Here is a 21292-nt window from a genome sequence, read left to right on the forward strand (position 1 = left end):
CCACGGGTTTGAGACCAGCCAGGGCAACATGGTGAGACCTCATCTCTACAATTAAAAAAAAAAAAAATTAGCTGGATGTGGTAGTGCGCACCTATAGTTCTGGCTACTTGGAAGGCTGAGGCAGAGAGATTGCTAGAGCTCAGCTCACTCCAGCCTGGGCGACAAAATGAGACTCCAACTCAAAAAAAAAAAAAAAAGCCAAAGTCAGAGACATCAGAATCCAAAAGGATGGAAAAGGGAGAAAATTCTGCCTGAAAATTAAAGTAAGATAATAATTGTACTTGAGCATTGCAATTTGGTAGTTTTATGTACTTAAACTAAACTAAATGTACTTAAACTAAATTCCAAAAAGAAACGCATTGCTTTATTATAGTTCTTATCTGATAAAAAGAAATATAATAGTTTTTTAGAAGAGAAACATTTTCTGGTTCTCAATCTATGAAAAATTTGTCATGTAAATCTTAACATGAAGAACCCAGGATGGGCCAGGCACGGTGGCTCATGCCCACAATCCCAGCACTTTGGGAGGCCAAGGCGAGAGGATTGCCTGAACCCAGGGGTTCGAGACCAGCCTGGGCAACTTGGCAAGAGGTCTCATCAAAAAATTAGTCAAGCGTGGTGGTTTGAGCCTGTAGTTCCAGCTACTTGGAAGGCTGAGGTGGAAGGATTGCCTTAACCCAGCAGGTCAAGGCAGTGGTGACCATTAGCAAGCCACTGCACTCCAGCCTGGGCAACAGAATGAGACTCCAACTCGAAACAAACAAACAAAACCCAGAATAATGATAGGCAGTGTTTTTAACAGGAACTTTGCAGACGGTAAAAAACATTGTTCACATGACTTTTTCTTACATGGACCTCTAGAATTTAAGAGCATAGCATTAAATGTAACCTCTAAAAACATTTTAGTGAGAAACTAAGCCAATGGTATCATACTTTCTGGTGATCTAACTGTCAGGGTTAAAACTTTAAATATGTCAGGAGATACGGGATTGGTATGAAACTTCTTTCCAACAATATTTCTCAACTGCATTTTGATAGGATTCAGTGGCAGTCTTTCATATTTAATTATTTGGCTAATGATTAGTAAATGGAGATATATTGTATATTGATTGACGCTGCAGGCCTCAAATCTTGGCTTGTGTTTTGAAATGTCCCACTTCTTATTAGAGCTTGCCTTGTGTTTTGAAATGTTTTGAAATGTCCTACTTATTCGAGGTGGCTATAGAACTTAGGATCGGGGCCATAATTTTTCTTTTTTTTTTTTTTTTTTTTGAGTTGGAGTCTCACTCTGTCGCCCAGACTGGAGTGCAGTGGCCGCTCCCGGCCACCGCAACCTCGCCTGCTGGGCTCCGGCGATCCTTCTGCCTCAGCCTTCCAGGGCTCCGGCGATCCTTCCGCCTCAGCCTTCCAAGTAGCTGGAATTACAGGCATGCGCTACCACGCCCGGCTGATTTTTTGATTTATTGTAGAGATGAGGTCTCGCTGCCCAGGCGGGTCACAACATAATTTTTCTTAATCATGTATGTACCTAAGCTAGTTATTTAGTTTCTTACTAAGAAAAATATTCTGGTCTTGTGCAATAATATGGCCTTGAAGACTACAAAGCCTACAAACCCTATGGCCTGGGTTCAATATCAAGAGAACTTTTTGGTTTTTTTAAGCTATCTTTTGATGGATTCTAAAACCCTTTTGTCTTTTGGCCAGTACCACATTTTTATTTAATGGCAATATAGTCATGTCAACACATTCTTCTCAGAATTGCCCAGACAGTGTCCCCTTTTACAGTAGAACATCCACTTAATGGTTACAGCTATTTATTGTACACTCATTTTGTGTAAGGCGTGCATCAGGTGTTGAGGATGCAGGAGTGGAGCATGCCTAGCCTCCTGGGGCTTGGAGAAGGCTGTGTGGAGTGAGCTGATTTTTTAGCAGAGTTTCGGCTTGGTACAAGGCCTTTTCTGGTTGAAGTTCAAGCCTGGGAAGAAAAAAAGGGTGATGGAGTTTTACTTAACATAAAAGTAATACGCGTTTATTTTAGTAAGGCCCCAAATTACAGATAAACAAAAACAAAATATCATTTGTAACCTTACCACTTAAAGATTGGTATATACGTATGCTTTTCCTTTGAGGTGTAATTTATTTACAATAAAATACACAGATCCATAGGTGTAATTGATGAATTTTGACAAATGTATACCCCAGCATAACCTTGCTTAAATCAAGATGTGGAATATTCCCATCATCCCATGAAGCTCCCTCATGGCCTTTTCCAGAAAATTCACTTCTTCCAGAAGTAAACACTGTTTTTTTTTTTGTTTGTTTGTTTTTGCTTTGTTTTTTGAGTTGGAGTCTCACTCTGTCACCGAGACTGGAGTGCAGTGGCCGCTCCCGGCCACTGCAGCCTCGACCTGCTGGGCTCCGGCGATCCTTCCGCCTCAGCCTTCCAGGTAGCTGGAACTACAGGCATACGCTACCATGCCCGGCTAATTTTTTGATTTATTGTAGAGATGAGGTCTCGCCAAGTTGCCCAGGCGGGTCTTGAACCCGTGGGCTCAGGCAATCCACTCACCTCAGCCTCCCAAAGCGCTGGGATTACAGGCTGAGCCACCGACCCTGGCTAACACTGTTTTAATTATTTTATTTTATTATATTTTTTTGCGTTGTAGTCTCACTCTTGTCGCCCAGGCTGGAGGGCAGTGGCACGCTCCCGGCCACCGCAGCCTTGACCCGCTGGGCTCCGGCGATCCTTCCGCCTCAGCCTTCCAAGTAGCTGGAACTACAGGCGCACGCTACCATGCCTGGCTAATTTTTTTGGATTTATTGTAGAGATGAGGTCTCGCCAAGTTACCCAGGTGGGTCTTGAACCCTCGGGCTCAGGCAGTCCACTCACCTCAGCCTCCCAAAGCGCGGGATTATAGGCTGAGCCACCGAGCCTGACTTATTTTATTTTATTTTATTTTAAAGATGTGGGGTATAATTCAAGATTAGGTGTACAAGTGGACATCGTACAGGTAAAGTTTGGACTTCCCTTTGGTCCCCTTTGCCTGGTTTGAGATCAGGTATCCTTATTGATATTGTGTCCTTCCCATACCCCAGCAGTATCCTGCTACGGCCAATCCCTTTCTTACAGTATTATGGTAAGTGTTCAGGGTCTGCTTATGAGTGAGAACATGTACTCTGTTCTTTGTTTCTGTGTTAGATCACTGAGTATTGTAGACTCTGAGTCCATCTAAGTTGCTGCGAAATCTATGTTTGTCCTTCTTTATAGCTGCTTAATATTCCATTGTGTATATGTACCACATTCTTTTTTTTAATCCAGTTAGTTTCAATGGGCAGCACAGTTGGTTGTTTTAATTTCTATTACCATAGATTAGATGTGCTTGTTTTTAACATTCTAGAAATAGAATCATTCAGTACCTACACTTTTTTTGTTTCTTTTGTTTGAGTTGGAGTCTCACTCTTTTGCCTAGGCTGGAGTGCAGTGGCACACTCATGACTACTGAAGCCTCGATCTGCTGGGCTCAGGTGATCCTTCTGCCTCAGCCTTCCAAGTAGCTGGGATTATAGGCACATACCACACCACATCCGCCTAAGTTTTTGATTTATTGTAGAAATGAGCTCTTGCCAAGTTGCCCAGGCTGGTCTTGAACCCATGAGCTCAGGCAATTCTCTCACCTCAGCCTTCTAAAGTGCTGGGATTATAGATGTGAGCCACCATGTCCAGCCAGTATGTACACTTTTGTGTTTGGCTTTTTTTGCCTTTTTTTTTTTTTTTTTTTTGAGTTGAATCGTCACTCTGTTGCCCAGGCTGGGGTGCAGTGGCACACTCACGGCTACTGCAGCCTTGACCTACTGGACTCAGGTGATCTTTCCGCCTCAGCCTTCCAAGTAGCTGGAACTATAGGTGCATGCCGCTATGCCTGGCTAATTTTTTTGTTTATTGTAGAGATGAAGTCTCGCCAAGTTGCCCAGGCTAGTCTTGAACTCCTGGGGTCAGGCAATCCTCTTGCCTCGGCCTTCCAAAATGCTGGGATTACAGGCATGAGCTACCACACCCAGCCTTCTTTTGCATACTTTAAAAAATTTTAACTTGTTAATGAGTAATACATTTGCATGATTCAAAATTTAAAAGTTCAAAGGATATGCAGTGGAATTTTTCCTTACCACTGTTATTCACCAACCATCTGTTCTCCTCTCTAGAGGCAGCCAGTGTTACCAGTTTCTTTGTATCTTTCCAGGGATTTTATATATATACAAATATATATATATATATATATATTTTTTTCTTACCTCCATCTTTTGCATGAATGTTGTTCATCATTATGTCCCTTTTTTAAAACTTAGGACTGTAATCGTTTCATATCAGTACATAAAAGCTTTCATAGTCACATGTGTGGATTATTTATTGCTCATAATATTAATATTGTACTTTAGTGATTCCTAAAAGCTCTAAATATTGACCTCCCATATGACCCCGCAATCCCCCTACTGGGAATATACCCTGAAGATCTCAAATCACTCTATAAAAAAGATACCTGCACACGTATATTTATCGCAGCATTGTTCACAATAGCAAGAACCTGGAAGCAACCATGCTGTCCATCAAAAGAGGACTGGATTAAAAAAATGTGGTACATATACGCTATGGAATACTATGCAGCCATAAAAAAGAACAAAATCATGAATTTTGCAGCAATCTGGATGGAACTAGAGTCTATAATACTGAGTGACCTCTCACAGAAACAAAGATCTAAGTATCACATGTTCTCACTCATATAGTGGACCTTGACCATCCAATATAATACTATAAGAAAATGATAGTGGTGGGAAACTATGAGGGGGAGGGGAAGGGAGATGGGATTAACAGTAGTAAATATCTGTCTGGGGACGGGGAGACACCTCTTATCAACAAGAGTGCCTGACGAAGCATATTTGTATACCTCACCCTTAACTGTACCCCACAATATCATAATAAAAAATATTGATTAAAAAAAAATTTTCACTTTATTGACTCAGTCCTATGTTATTTGGCTTATAGTCTGATTGTCTTTTGCTGCTTCAGACAGTGCATCAGTTGAAATCCTATACACAAGTTATTTCTTATAATTGTTTCTTCAGGATGGGATCATAGAAAAGAAATTTGCTGGGCAGCTCTCTTTCAGGTCCCCTCTTGCTTGGGAGTTTCTCTGTATTCTTAATAAACTCCTGCTTTCTCTGAAAAAATAAAAAAAAGAAAAGAAAAGGAATTTGCTTGGGTAAAGTATTTTTATTCTTGAAGGCTTCTCATAAATATAACCAGATTGCTCTTAAAGATGTAGTATTAGTGTATACCTCCACCATTGTTGTATGGGTGAAATGCTGTTTGTAACTTGTAGAAATAATAAAGAGAGATGATCCCCTGAGAGATGGACCAACACAGTGAATGTCTTTTTTTTTTTTTTTTTTGAGTTGGAGTCTCACTCTGTTGCCCAGGCTGGATTGCAGTGGCATACTCATGGCCACCACAGCCTTGACCTGCTGGGCTCAGATGATCCTTCCACTTCAGCTTTTTAAGTAGCTGGGACTACAGGCACATGCTACTACGCCTGGCTAATCTTTTTATTTATTGTAGAGATTAGTTCTCACCAAGTTGCCCAGACTGGTCTCAAACCTGTGGGCTCAGGCAGTCCTCTTACCTCAGCCCCCCAAAGTGCTGGGATTATAGGTGTAATCCACCTCACCCAGCCATAAATGTCTTTATGAATCAGAACTGTCATCACTTGGCTGTCTCGATGAGAGCTAATAATAGGCTTTGGGATATAGTGTGACATTGGAAATACTTTTTAGTGTTTTCCAATTTGTGTGCATTGAATGTTTATTTTTATTTTATTTTTTAAATTTTTTTATTTTTTTGAGTTGGAGTCTCACTCTGTCACCCAGACTGGAGTGCAGTGGCCGCTCCCGGCCACCGCAGCCTTGACCTGCTGGGCTCTGGCAATCCTTCTGCCTCAGCCTTCCAAGTAGCCGGAATTACAGGCATGCGCTACCACACCTGGCTGATTTTTTGATTTATTGTAGAGATGTGGTCTCGCTGCCCAGGCGGGTCTCGAACCCGTGGGCTCAGGCAATCCACTCACCTCAGCCTCCCAAAGGCGCGGGATTACAGGCTGAGCCACCGAGCCCGACTTGAACGTTTATTAACTTTGAAATTAGAAGGACAACTAGATAATGTTGTTAGGAAAAAGCAACTACTTTGCTTATGAGATATTTGACTATGTATTAAAATATAATAGCCCTCTTAGCTTAAATAGTTATAAACATTTTTATGTTTTTTTCCTTTGCAGTGACATTTCTGAGGGCAAACCTCTGGAAGTAGAGATGGCAGGAATTGAATACATGAATGATGATCCTGGCATGGTAGATGTTCTTTATGCCAAAGTCCACATGAAAGATGGCTCCAACAGGTATATTTTGGGAATACTTCTTTGTTTCAATCAAGAGGTACCTAAAAGCATCTTTGGAAGTTTAATTCATTTTGATTTCTTTTCTCTGGGATCTTATTATTATTAGGAGTATATTAATCTTTTCTTCCTTATTTAAAAAACAGTAAGCTAATATCTTGAAAGAGGAAAAAGCACCAGACTTTTAACCCGATAAGTATACATTTTTTTTTAAATGAAGTTTCTCTATATTGCCCAGGCTGGCCTCAAGCTCCTGGGCTCAAGGGATCCTTCTGCTTCGACCTTCCAGTAGCTGGGACTGCAGGCATGTCCAGCCAGTCTGATTCTGCAGGTGTGCCCAGCCAGTCTGATGACTATTGAGTTACTTGGATAATGGGTATTGATAGCAACAATTTTGTTTTCATGGAACTCAGTGGTTCCTTGGCATTTTCCAGGATAAGAAACAGGAAGGTTGGCAATTTAGGAGTTTCAACCATGATGTAATGCAGATGTAGTGAATACCAGAACAAAATGGGGATGAAAGCTTTATCAACTTCATAGGATTATTAAGGTTAAGTATTTTAAGTATATAAAATACTTAAAACAGTGCTTGGCACACACTAACATTATCAAAACATCAAAAAATGTCTACTCTTGAGGTTTTTTTTTTTATTACTTACCTACATCCCTTCTGGGGATTCTCAGTCTGCAATCCAGGCTATTTCTGAGACTGGCCTCGGCATCCAGAACCATTTCCAATGTTAATGCTGCTTATTAGTTGACTCGGGGCCTTTAGTGAGCAGAGAAGCCTCACTTTAACTGGTAGTTTGTTTTTGTGTGTTTTTTTAATTTAGGGAAGGTAGAATAGGGATCACAGTGAACCAGAAACCTTCCAGAGAAAATCTTGAGTCTTTGGATAGGCCCCCAAATGTACTTGCTTTCCAACAAAATATCTTATAAGTTTTCTCTTAATTTGAATTGATAATCTCAATTGTGTCTTTTGTGTGTGTGTGTGTGTGTGTGTGTATGTGTGTGTGTGTTGGAGTCTCACTGTGTTGCCCAGACTGGAATGCAGTGGCCACTCCTGGCCACCGCAGCCTCTACCTGCTGGGCTCCGGCAATCCTTCCGCCTCAGCCTTCCAACTAGCTGGAACTACAGGCGTGCGCTGCCACGCCCGGCTAATTTTTTATTTATTGTAGCGATAAGGTCTCTCCAAGTTGCCCAGGCAGGTCTCGAACCCGTGGGCTCAGGCAGTCCACTCACCTCAGCCTCCCAAAGGCACGGGATTATAGGCTGAGCCACTGAGCCCGGCTTCAATTATGTCTTATCTCTCTTCATTTGGAAGTGAATTTTGAGGGGAAGGGAGGAAAAATGTGTTTTTTGTGTGTGTTCTTTGCCACATTTTTCTTTTCCTAGCTACCTAGCATGTGCCTAAAGGGCATACTAATGACCCTACTTTAAAAACAAGGGGCACATTGGTACTGAACAGGAGATCATATTACTAGGATATCCCAAAGCATTTCTACCAAGTTCAAATTTGATATCTGGTATGGATCATTTGCTTTGTCTTCTAAGTCATAACTAACCAAATGCCTTCACAGTACTGTAGAACTCCGATATACCATGTATGGGGTAGGTTGTTTTTCAATTTCTGTACAGAAACAGTGAATGATCTAAGTTAGCAATTCTCAAACTCTTGGTCTCACAATCTCATAATTTAAAAAAACTACTGGGAACCCTGAAGAACTTTTGTTTATATGGGCTGTATCTATCAGTATTTACCTTATTAGAGATTAAAATAGAACTTTATAGGCCAAGCACAGTGGCTCAAGTCTGTAATCCCAACACTTTGGGAGACTGAGGAAAGAGGTTTACCTGAGCTCAGGGTTTTGAGACCAGCCTGGGGACTTGGTGAGACCTCATCTCTACAATAAATCAAAAAAGCCGGGCTTGGTGGCTTAGCCTGTAATCCCGTGCCTCTGGGAGGCTGAGGTGAGTGGATTGCCTGAGTCTGCGGGTTCGAGACCTGCCTGGTCAGCGAGACCTCATTTCTACAATAAATCAAAAAATCAGCCGGGTGTGGTAGTGCATGCTTGTAATTCCGGCTACTCGGAAGGCTGAGGTGGAAGGATCACCAGAGCCCAGCAGGTCGAGGCTGCGGTGGCCGGGAGAGACCACTGCACTCCAGTCTGGGCGACAGTGAGACTCCAACTCAAAAAAAAAAAAAAAAATCAAAAAATAAACCGGATGTGGTAGCGCATGCCTGTAGTTCCAGCTACTTGGAAGACTGAGGCAGAAGGATTGCCTTAGCCCATAGGTTGAGGCTGCGGTGGCCGTAAGCGTGCTACTGCACTACAGTCTGAGTGAGAGTGAGTCGGATTCCGACTCCCCCCCCAAAAATAGAACTTTATAATAAGGTAAATATTAATTTAGAAATTAGGAATAATTAACAGATACTAAATTATTTTTTTGAAAAGTAACAAAATTATTTCTTGTCTGTATTACATATTTTTAATGAAAAATAACTCCAACCTCAAACATTTAGTGAAAAAATAGTCATGGTTTTACATTTTTGTAAATCTTTTTAATAGAAGACAGCTGGATTCTCATACCTGTTTCTGCATTCAGTCTATTGTGATATGTTGTTTTGACTGAGGTATAAAAAAATCCAACCTTACAGATACAGGTATGTAGTTGGAAAAGTGAGTAGTAGTTAATGGTCTTTTCAGATAATTATGGATATATCATATTATTCTAAAACTTGACAAGCCATAGTTTCTTAAAAGTTAGTTGCAATGTGGAATCTGAAACCGTCAGTGAACATTCATACTCTGTTACACGAACATATATTGGTCTGCCTTGCATTTTGCCTGGATGTTTGACCCATGCACAATTTTGTAACATTAGTCATTTAGAAAATATGGGCGGCCACATGCGGAGGCTCACACCTATAATCCCAGCACTTTGGGACGCCAAGGCAGGAGGATCACTTGTAGCCAGGAGTTCAAGACTAGCCTGAACATAGAGAGACCCCCATTTCTACAAAAAAAAAAATCAGCTGGGTGTGGTGGCATGTGTCTGTAGTCTCAGCCAATCAGGATGCTGAGGATCAGAGAGGATCATTTGAACTCAGGAATTTGAGGCTTTGGTGAGCTGTGAGACTGCAGTCTAGCCTGGGTGACAGAGCAAGACCCTATCTCAAAGAAAGAGAGAGAGAGAGTGAGAGAAGGAGGGAGGGAGGGAAGGATGAAAGAAAATACTGGTTCATTGAATTATGCAAATCTCCCAAATGGTGACACATTTCATTTTACATATTAAAAATATGTTAATATCACTACTAATTTCATCAAAATTTTTAAGTATTGGGAAGTAGTCAAGCTCATGGTGGCAGATGTGCATGTTCCAAAATTCTAATTTTCACTTGAAAACTCGAATTTTATTATTTGCAAAAAAATATTGACTATTGTTTTTCTTGAAGTTCTTTTTTGAGAAAATGTCTGCCAAGCAGCCAAGCCCGAATAACCATAATTTGTCTGTTGGCTTTTTCAAGTAAAATGGCGTTCCATGGACTGAGACCAGTTCAGCTTACAATTCAGGCAGCTCGCAAGTGCTTTTCTTCCAGACAGCTGTCTACTTAGGTATACAGACCAAGTCCTTTATACATACTGCCAATTTTATCTCACAGGATATTAAAAGAAGTGTGCTCCAAGGACTGAGATTTAATAAACTTTATCATTTTTACTGCTTTATCAAGGATGCATGAAACTGCTTTAAAAAAAAAACTGGAAATGTATTGTGAAGAAAACTGGCTTAAAAAAAAACTGGACATGTACTGTGAAGAATATACCACTAGTCCAGTTTGATGCCGCTGCTGTAATTCACACCAGGCTGTCAGCAGTTTTACCCCACCCTTGTTTTTGCACCATCGATGCAAATGTCATCCTAGAGAAAAAAAAAATAATGTCATATGACTACTATAAAAGTAGTCTTGACCTCATGGACCTTCTAAAAGAATCCCAAGGACCCCAGAGATCTACAGATGGCATTGTGAAAACCTCTGGTCTAAATTTATTTCTAACATTGAAGATTGCATAATTTTGGGGGAAATTATAACTAACTTTGGTTAGCAATTACTCTTGCCTGGCACTGTGCTTAGATTGTATTATCCCCATTTGCAACATCTGTGTAAGATAGGTACTGTAATTATGCCTATTTTATAGGTCAGGGGAGTTCAGAGAGTTTAAGTAATCTACCTAAGGAACATATAGATAGCAAAGCCATGCCCTGAACCCCTATACCATAATAAAGGTTTTCAGTGTGTATATGCCAAGTTGAGTATGACGGACTATGCTCCAATTCTTATTCCTAGAGTAAAATGGAACATTTTGACCTGCTTTTTTTTGAAAGAGGTAAAAGTCACGTAGCATTAAATTTATCATCTTTAACCATTTTTAAAGTATATAATTCAGTGGCATTTAGCCCATTAACAAATTGTGCAACCATTATCACTGTCTAGTTCCAGAACATTTTTATTACCCTAAAAGGAAATCGTGTGCCCATTAAATACAGTTGCATCCCATACACTGCTCTCCCCAGCCTCTGGCAACCACTTATCTCTGTCTGTCTCATTGAATTTGTCTATTCTGGATATTTCCTATAAATAGAATTGTATAATATGGGGCCTTTTGTGTCCTGCTTCTTTCACTTAACATAATATTTTCAAGGTTCATCCAAGTTGTATCACGGTACTTCATTCCTTTTTATGACTGAATAATAGTCATCGTATGGTGATAACCACATTTTGTTAATCAATCTATCTGATGAACATTTGGGTTGTTTCCTCTTTTTGCTTATTGTGAATAGAACTATTTCCAGTTATTTTGGACTGACTCATTTTTAAAATGTATTAAAGTCATGGTTTTTATTTCCTAGATTTACTATATAATTTTATGGGGCATTGTGGCCACTCAGCCTGGAGTCTGTTCATTTGTTTTCATATTTTCTATAGTGGAGCGTATTTAATTTTTGTTGGTCCTATTGTTGTTAGATTGCATAGTTTCCAGGAAAATTATACTCATAACTAACTTTTGGTTAGCACCTATTCTTGTCTGGCATTGTGCTTAGATCAGGTTATCTCCACTTAATCTTTACAAAATTTTGTATAAGATACATCCTATTGTGCAACTGTGCATAGTTTAAAATTGCATAGTTAAATTTTACAATTTACAAGGGAGAGCCTGGAATTTATTTATTAAGAAATTGTGTATTTATTCTTACATGTTTAAGTGTCAGTCACTTTCAAAGTACTCTCCATTTGATGCAATACACTTATTGAGGTGCTTTTTCTATTGCTCAAAACAGTTTTTGAACTCATCAGTTTTGATGCAATTTAGTGCTTCTGCCGTTTTTTGTTTCACCTCTTTCACATCAACAAAACACTTCCCTTTGAGGGTTTTTTTCATGGGGTGGGGGAACAAATTTGCTCGAGGAGAGATCAAGAGAATAGGGAGGATGGGGCATGGGGGCATGCCATTTTTGGTCCAAAACCGCTGAACACTCAGTGAGGTATGGGCAGATCTGCTTGTAAATCACCCATCATGAAATGGGCAAACATACTGAAAGAATCTCCAAAATAATTCACTGAAGCCAAATGCATCCTTTCACAACAACCCTAGCTGGTACACTGATGCCGACTGGTTCCTAGAACACTTACTTTAAGGGGGAAGTCTGTGCTACAAGGGACCTGCTCTCCAAAAGATTATTCTGGGTTTTTTTGGGTCCCTTTTTGTAAACTTTACTGGTGTAAAACTAAAGTCTGTGCTAGCCTATAGACATGCAGTTAACATGAAACCATATGGAAAATTACATGGGTTGCAGTGTTGCTTTAGTCAAAATAGTGATTTTTTTTTCCTAATCTAGGGCTTCAGTGCTGTTTCAACATACATATGACACTGATTCCACAGTTTTGATTTACTCTGTTCTTGGTGGCTCCCGAGGGAGGAAGAGTGGTCAGTGGGAAAAGATGATGAAAGTATTACTTTGAGTGTTTCCATTGGGTCTGTTTACCTTTTGCTTTAATGGTTAGACCCTTAGTTCTATAGGTCTTATGTATAGAGAATTAAGAGGTTTGAACTCAGAAGAAAATAAGAGCTATAGAAACTCAATGTCTTTTGAAGACAGTGCTCAGACATAATTTGTCCTCACACTAATGGAACAGTTAGGGCTCAGAAGGTGAACACATACTTGATTTTCCCACAGATGTAGTCCTTACACATTTTGTGCACTTCCTGTTGACAAGGCTTTGTAAATTAAAAGGTCTTGTAAAATAGCCATCGAATCCAGTAGTGTAATTAACCAAGAACATTTTTAGGTAATTTCTACCTTTCTTGCTGCTCTGGTTTCTCTTTTCTGTTGTCAGTTTCTCTTCATAAGAGCCACGTTCGTATTAATTCAAAAAGAGTTATAAATTCCCCTTCCCAAATCTATGCTAAGGGACTTATTCACCTCTTATTTAATTTAATTTACAAACGATTTGAATACCTCATTTATACAAGGTATTTTGCAAGGCAATACAAATTGATACAGAAGCAAGTAACACATGACCCTGTTTTTAAGGACCATTCAATCTTTTGTGTTTCTTTTTATGAAAAGTCACAGCTCAATACAAGAGCTTTGTGTAATAAAATACATATTGTAGTACAAACACTCAACTCTTTTGGTATGCTTTCATAGTCAGCATTTTGAATCAAAGATTCCCTTAAAAATGACTGAATGTGAAGTACCTGACCTTTAAAAGGATGGAACCACATAGATCAGATTTTTCCTCTGGAAGCAGAGAGCGGGGACGTAAAGTTACACTTATCGATGCATTCTTGGTTTGGTAAAACCTGACTGGTAAGGAATCTGAAAAGGAGACTTTTAGTCATTAGCTAGTAGTCAGCTGTTGTTAGGACCTCAGCGCTGAACCCTGGCTACTCTATTCTACCTGTTGCTCTCTCAGGCCTCTACCTTTGCCCCCTCAGAAGAATGGTTTCCTCACATTTTACTGAGAACACAAAGCTGCTTCATTATCATTCTCCATTTTCCTCACAGTTTACCCATTTTCATCTTTCTCAACCCAATCAGTTTCATTATTTTTCTGAAGACTGGCACATGTTAGCTCTGATGAGGCTACTCCCTTCACTTTTTCTCATAACCCCATTCCTTCTTCTCTCCTCAGGGACATGGCACCAAAAGTTATTCCACCCTGTGTGGCATTTCCAGCCCTCTTTCCCCTGGGCATTCTTTGAATGCCCAGTATGTGTGAGTCAGTAGACCCCAGGGTATCTGGCTTCCAGAGGAGGGAGATGGCAGTCATTAGGTTCACTGAGATGAGGCACTCAAAAGCTGAGATTCAATAAACTGATCATTTTTACTGCTTTATCAAGGATAAATGAAACTGGCTTGGAAAAAAAACCAACTGGAACTGTATTGTGAAGAATATACTACTATACCATTACTAGTCCAGTTCGATGCCACTACTGTAATTCATTCTAGGCTGCCAGCAGTTTTACCTATCCTTGTTCTTGCACCATCAGTGGCAAATGTCATCCCAGTGAAAAAAGCAAATAATATCGTATAACTACTGTAAACGTGGCCTTGACCTCAAGGGCCTCCCAAAAGAGTCTTAGGGACCTCCAGAGACCCTCCTGGCATTCTAGAAGCTAATGCTGCAGAGGTGGGCAAGACAACTCTGCTCAGGTGTGGGCAAACTTCCTAAAGGAAGGCTTCACAGAGGAGGCCTCTTTGCTGAATAGGGTGTTGGCCAGCTAAAGGAGTAGCATTTTAGGGAATGGGAATAAACAGCAAGTGCTGAATCACAGAGGCACTCAAGAGTGTGTCTTTGAATAGATGTATAAGATGGGAATGGGCAGAGGTGGAAGACAAGGCTGCAGAGTTGGCACCAGATCTGGAAGGACTGTCAGATGCCTTGTAAAGGGAGTTGGATTTTCATCTGGCCATTTGTTTCTTCAACCAAAATGTGCTAAAAGCCCCCTACTTGCCAGGCACTATGTTAGGCTCTGAATATGGATTAGTGAATAAAGCCAGATTTGGAGGCAGTCACTACCCCAGTGTAGATTACAAACTAATGGGGAAAATAGACATTAACAAACAACACATGAATATATAATTGCGTGGGATAAAGACTGAGGACGGGGAAAATAGGACTCCGTAACAGAGAGAAAAGACCGTGGTAGTTTAGATCAGGGGAGAGCATGGTCAAGGAAGGCCTCTTCAGGGAGTTGCTATTGAACTGAGAGCTAATGGAGTGGGAGTTTGCAGGCTAGGAGTGGTGGGAAGGCTTCTTCCACCTTTTGTTCTAGGCAAAAGGAGAGCAGAGCAAGCCCTGAGGCAAGAAAAAGCCTGGCACGTGCCAGGTGTGGATGGGGCATAAAGAGGAGAGGCAGTGTGGTACAGATGGCCGTCTGAAGAATTTGGATGGGCTTGGATTGAGGCAGAAGCAATAGATGAGAGGAAAAAGATTAAATACAAGCAGAATAAATAAAAAGATTCTGTACCAAGATAAATTGTAATGGAACTACAGCTCAGTAAAGAGAAAGAAAAGATCCTAAAAGAAGCCACCTACAAAGGATTGACATTTATCATGACAGCAGCCTTCTTAGTAGCAACAACATAAGCCAAAGGCAGCAGAATACTATTTTCTAAATGTTGAGAATAAAGTAACCAGCAACCTGAAATTGTGCACTCAGAAAAAAAAAATCTTTAAAGAACAAAGGAGAGATAAAGACTTATAGATGAACAAAAACTGAGAGAATTTATCACTGTGAGATAGCCACAGTAAAGGCACTTCCCAAGGACCTATTTCAGAAAAAGGAAAATGAATCCAGAAAGTCTGAGATGCAAGAAGGATAGTATAAGATGCAGAAAGTGATGGTGAATAAATAAAGTCATCTGAATAAAGTAATTATTTTATATATAGGAGGCATTTTAAGAAATGATAGAACTAAGCGTCAGCTAACGGCATATAAGTCAAAACTAACCAAAGGAAATTCTAGAGTTGAGGTATGCTAGGCTTTTGTTTAATTTCAGGAGAGAGGTTGTTGAGATATTCACTAATTTCAGACTTTGCTAAGTGGGCATAATAAAAATTTAAAAGTCTAAAAATAAATAGTTTGTGTATTCCAAACAAGTAGAAAGAAAAGAGAAAAAAAGGAACAAGTATACATTCAATTCAAAAGGGGCAAGAAACATAGGAAGATGTAGAATGAGTCGAAATTAGAAAGTAAGATGATGGGAAGAAGCCCAAACATATAGTAATTACAAATTCTGTTAATAGAGTTAACCTGGGTTGAGAATGATATTACACGATTAGCTATAAAATCAATTCAGTATATGCTTTTTGTAAGAAACATATCTACATAAGATTAAATAATACAAAGGAAAAAGATATGCTAGGCAAATAACAAAATAAAATTGGTATAACAGAATTAATATCAAATGTAAACTTAAAAAAAAATGCATTGTTAGCAACAGAGAGGATTATTATAGATGATAAAAGGTTCAATTTAGCAGGAAGATATAGCAATTCTAAACTTGTATGACCCTAATAGAACAGCCTCTAAGTAGATTAAGCAAAGTTGGTATAATTAATTTTTTATTAAGGAGATATTGAGAAATCCATCATCACAGGAGGAGATTGCAACACATCTCTCAATTATTGTTAGACCAAGCAGATATAAAGTTAGAATATTTTAATAGTTAACAAGCTTCATCTAATAGTCATCTCTGAAATTATGTACCTAGCAATTAGAGAATTCATATTCTTTATTTTTTATTTTATGTTTTTTGAGTTGGAGTCTCACTCTGTCACCCAGACTGGAGTGAAGTGGCCGCTCCCGGCCACCGCATCCTTGATCTGCTGGGCTCCAGTGATTCTTCCGCCTCGGCCTTCCAGGTAGCTGGAACTACAGGCGTGCACTACCACACCCGGCTAATTTTTTCATTTATTGTAGAGATGAGGTCTTGCCAAGTTGCCTAGGTGGGTCTCGAGCCCGCAGGCTCAGGCAATCCACTCACCTCAGCCTCCCAAGGTGCAGGATTACAGACTGAGCCACCGAGCCCAGCTAGAATTCATATTCTTTTCAGCCACATGGAACAGTCAAAAAAAACTGAATTGATTACATGCTAGATCATAAAGTAAGGCTTAATAAATTTCAGTGAGTTGGTATATCACAGATAACACTTTCTGGCCAGCAATAAAATAAGGTTGCTTACAATTATCCAGTTTTAGAAAATAATAAGAGACTTTAGGGCACGGTAACAGGCACCTGTATTCCCAACTACTTGGTAGGCTAAGACCAGAGAACTGCTTGAACACAAAAGTTTGAGACTAATCTGGGCAACAGTGATACCCTATGTCTAAAAAAAATAGAGAGTTTAGGAAGGTTATTGGCTATACAATCTGTATAATCAGTTGCTTTTCTGTACACCAGCAACAGAGAACATCATTGAAAAGAAAACACCAACTGGGCAAAGTGGCTCTGCCTGTAATCCCAGTACTTTGGGGAGCCAAGGTGAAAGAATTCTTTGAGTCCAGGGGTTTGAAAATACCCCTAGACAACATAGCAAGACCCCATCTCTACAAAAAATTCTTAGCCAGGCATGGTGACACATGCCTCTAGTCCCAGGTGCTTGGGAGATTGAGGTGGAAGGATCGCCTGAACCCAGGAGATCAAGGTTGGAGTGAGCTGTGACCTTACCCCTGCACTCAGCCTAGGCGACAGAGTGAGAACCCAACTCCAAAAAGAGAGAGAGAGAGAGAGAGAGAGAGAACATCCTCTATTTACAATAGCAACAAAATTTAAGGTAATTAGAAGTAAATATAACAAAGCATATGCAAAACTTTTTTTTTGCAGGAAATTATGAATAAATTGACAGATTGCCTATGTTTAGTGATAGACTCAGTTTTATAAAAATGTCACTTCTTCCCAAATGTCTATATCAATTTTATACAATTATACATTACATGTGTAAATGAAGAATCAGGAAGAGGAGGAGTAGGTATTTAAAAGCCATTACTATAGTCCTGGTATGAAGCAAAAAAGGCTTGAACTAGAGTAGTAGCAATGAGAGTTGATATGTGGATGCAAGCGTAGTGAAATCTGCTGGATTTGGTAATTTTCGGAAAGTGGAGAGTAGGAGAAAGATGAATAGGATTCATCATGACTAAGCTAGTGCATATCAGGAATACAAAGATGAATTAGGATCAGGAAATCTAATAATATCCTACTTAATAGGTCAAATTAAAAATAATATCTAAATATATGCCTGAAAGATTTGTGATAAAATTCAACCCATTTTTTTTTTGAGTTGTAGTCTCACTCTGTCACCCAGGCTGGAGTGCAGTGGCATACTCTCAACCACAGCAGCCTTGACCTGGTGGGCTCAGGCTATCCTTTTGTCTCAGTCTTCCAAGTAGCTGGAACTACAGGCACACACTACCATGTCTGGCCAATTTTTTTTTTTATTGTAGAGATGAGGTCTTACCAAGTTGCCCAGGCTGGTCTCGAACCCATGGGCTCAGGCAGTCCTCTCACCTCGGCCTCCCAAAGTGCTGGGATTATAGGCATGAGCCTCTGCACCTGGCCAAAATTCAACCCATTTTTTATTAGAGACGTTCAGAAAATAGAAATAGAAGGATATTGACTAATATGATAGGTTTCTGCTTTAAATCTATAGTTATATTGAGTGGAAATATACTAAGTCTGTTTCCATTACAGAAAAAAACCACCAAGATTGTCTATAACTATCATTAACATTAAACACATTATTCTGAAAGTTTTATACCCAAGCTATAAAATGATTGAAAAGAAGACAAAATTGTTATTATGTGCAGGTAGCATAGCATACTAAAAAATATTTTAAAGAGTGTTAAAATTGATGAGATTAGAAAAAGTGCTAACAAGAGGCTAGACAAAACATAAATGCCCCAAAAGTAGTTTAGTACTTACAAAGTACCAGGCACTGTATTAGATACCATAAGGAATACAAAAATGGGTAAAATGGCCCTTATGTTAAGGATCTTAAAGCTATTTAATAATTAATCTGTTAAAAGAAAGACAAATTTTAAAAATAGAAGAAAACTAAGTACATGTTTGGTAAGTGACATGAAAAGATGACTGTGGTTAAAGTATAAATTAATATAGCCTTTCCAGAAAGTAAGTCGGCTCTTTATTCTGAGCTGTATTATTATTATTATTATTATTATTATTATTATTATTATTTTGAGTTGGCGGTTTTAGTCTGTCACCCAGACTGGAGTACAGTGGCATGATCTCACCTCAACACAGCCTCAACCTCCTGGGCTCAGTTGATCCTCCTGCCTTGACTTCCCGAGTAGCAGGGACTGCAGGCACGTGCCCATCATACCGGCGAATTTTTAAATTTATTTTTTATTTTTATTTTTTTTGAGTTGGAGTCTCATTCTGTTGCCTAGACTGGAGTGCAGTGGCCACTCCTGGCCACCGCAGCCTCGACCTACTGGGCTCCGGCAATTCTTCTGCCTCAGCCTTCCAAGTAGCTGGAACTACAGACGCGCGCTACCACACCTGGCTAATTTTTTGATTTATTGTGGAGATGAGGTCTCACCAAGTTGCCCAGGCGGATCTCGAACCTGCGGGCTCAGACAATTCACTCACCTCAGCCTCCCAAGGCGCCGGATTACAGGCTGAGCCACCGAGCCCAGCTAATTTTTTTATTTTTTGTGGAGACGAGGTCTTGCTATGTTGCCCCGGCTGGTCTCCAACAGATGGGCTCAAGCAATCCTCCTGCCTTGATGTTCCATAGTACTAGGATTACAGATATGAGCCACCACACCCAGCCTCCAAGAGTTTTTTTGTTTTTTTTTTTTAGTCAGTGTCTTACTCTGTTGTCCAGGCTGGAGTGCAGTAGCATGCTCATGGCTACCGCAGCCTCAACCTGTAGGGCTCAGATGATCTTTCCACCTCATCCTTCCAAGTACCTGGAACTACAGGTGCGCACCTTCGCACCTGGCTAATTTTTTTTTTTTGAGTTGGAGTCTCACTTCATCGCTCAGGCTGGAGTGCAGTGGCTCATACCTGTAATCCTAGCACTTTGGAAGGCTGAAGCGGGGAGATCACTTGAGACCAGGAATTTGAGACCTGCTTGGGCAGCATAGTGAAATCCGTCTCCACAAAAATAAAATAAAATAATTTGCCAGATGTGATGGCATGTGCTTGTAGTCCCAGCTACTCAGGAGGCTGAGATAGGTGGATTGCTTGAGCCCAGGAATTCAAGGCTGCATTGAGCTATGTTCGCTATGTACTCTAGCCTGGACAACAGAGCGAGACTATCTCTCAAAAAAAAAAATCTTACTAGTAGTTATTTCTGAATAACAAGTATTTTTTTTTCTTTCAGATTATCTGGTTTTTAAAAACAATTTTTTAAAAAACAATGTTGGTTAATTAGTATGTACATATAAGTAGTAAAATTATGACTTGACCCAGCTCCGTTTCACCATCAAGCCTTTGCTTATGATGGGTCAGATAAAGGACATTAAGAATAATTAGATATAGTCTACTCTTTTGAGAAGTTTGGTGAGAAGAAGATGAGAGAGGTATACTTATGTATTAGAGTTAGATTCCACAACCGGCTGGGCTCGGTGGCTCAGCCTATAGTCCCAGCACTTTGGGAGGCCGAGGTGAGTGGATTGCCTGAACCCGTGGGTTCGAGACCAGCCCTGGCAACTTGGCAAGACTTTGTCTCTGCAATAAATTAAAAATTATCTGGGCGTGGTAGTGCACACCTGTCGTTCTGGCAACTTGGAAAACTGAGGTGGAAGAATTGCCGGAGCCCAGCAGGTTGACACTGGGGTGGCCGTGAGCGAGCCACTGCGCTCTAGCCTGGGCAACAGAGTGAGACTTCAACTCAAAAGAAAAAAAAAATTCCACAGCCATGCAGCCCAGCATCACCATACATAGTTTGCCACCTTCCTTTTACAGCAAGCCTTTTCACAGTTGTTTTTCCCTATAAAAATAAAACTTCTTAGATGGGTAAAGTGAATATTAAATGACTCCTTTTACCTCTGCTCCAACTCTCCCAGTTTTCCTCTCCAGGGCAAACACCACTGAGAGTTATTGTCTAGGCATATAATTTTATGCAAATAGGATCACATTACAGTAAATCCCCTACATATGAACCCAAGTTGCAAACCTTTTTTTTTTTAGTGGGAGTCTCACTCTGTTGCCTGGGCTGGAGTCCAGTGGCATGCTCACAGCCACTGCAGCCTCGACCTGCTGGGCTCAGTTGATCCTTCCGCGTCAGCCTTCTAAGTAGCTAGAACCCTGGGTGTGTACCACCACACCCCAGCTAATTTTTTTATTTTTTGTAGAGACGAGGTCTCACCAACTTGCCCAGGCTGGTCTTGAACCCCTGGGCTCAGGCAGTCCTCTTGCCTAGGTCTCCCAAAGTGTTGGGATTACAGGCATGAGCCACCACGCCCAGCTAAGTTGCAAATTTTCAAAGATGCAAATGTGCATTCACATGTCCAGTCATGTATGTTATTTCATGTTCTGGTGTACTTTTCAGGTACTTGTACTGTAAGATTTAAAAAATTTTTTTATTTTTTGTGTTTGTTTTTGTGTATTATTTTTGTGAAAAGTTTCATAAACCTATTACAGTACAGTACTATATAGCTGATTGTGTTAGTTGGGTACCTAAGCTAACTTTGTTGGACTTAAGAACAAATTGGACTTAAGAATGCCATCTTGGAATGAAATTCATTCCTATGTAGGATCTTTTTTTTTTTTTGAGTTGGAGTCTCACTCGGTTGCCCAGACTGGAGTGCAGTGGC

The 21292-nt window shown here is 40.1% G+C and overlaps 1 protein-coding gene across 1 annotated transcript in view; it reads left to right on the forward strand.

The window, feature by feature from the left end:
* The window catches only part of ASCC1 (activating signal cointegrator 1 complex subunit 1), a 125176-nt gene that overhangs the window by 59098 nt on the left and 44786 nt on the right, over nt 1-21292 (forward strand). Inside the window, exon 7 of the mRNA XM_021706158.1 lies at nt 6324-6443. Within this exon, the coding sequence (XP_021561833.1) occupies nt 6324-6443 (120 nt within the window). The remainder of the gene's footprint in view (nt 1-6323; nt 6444-21292) is intronic.

Source organism: Carlito syrichta, unplaced genomic scaffold (genome assembly GCF_000164805.1).
Source record: "Carlito syrichta isolate Samal-C Ts95f unplaced genomic scaffold, Tarsius_syrichta-2.0.1 Scaffold315300, whole genome shotgun sequence".
Lineage (NCBI taxonomy): Eukaryota > Metazoa > Chordata > Mammalia > Primates > Tarsiidae > Carlito > Carlito syrichta.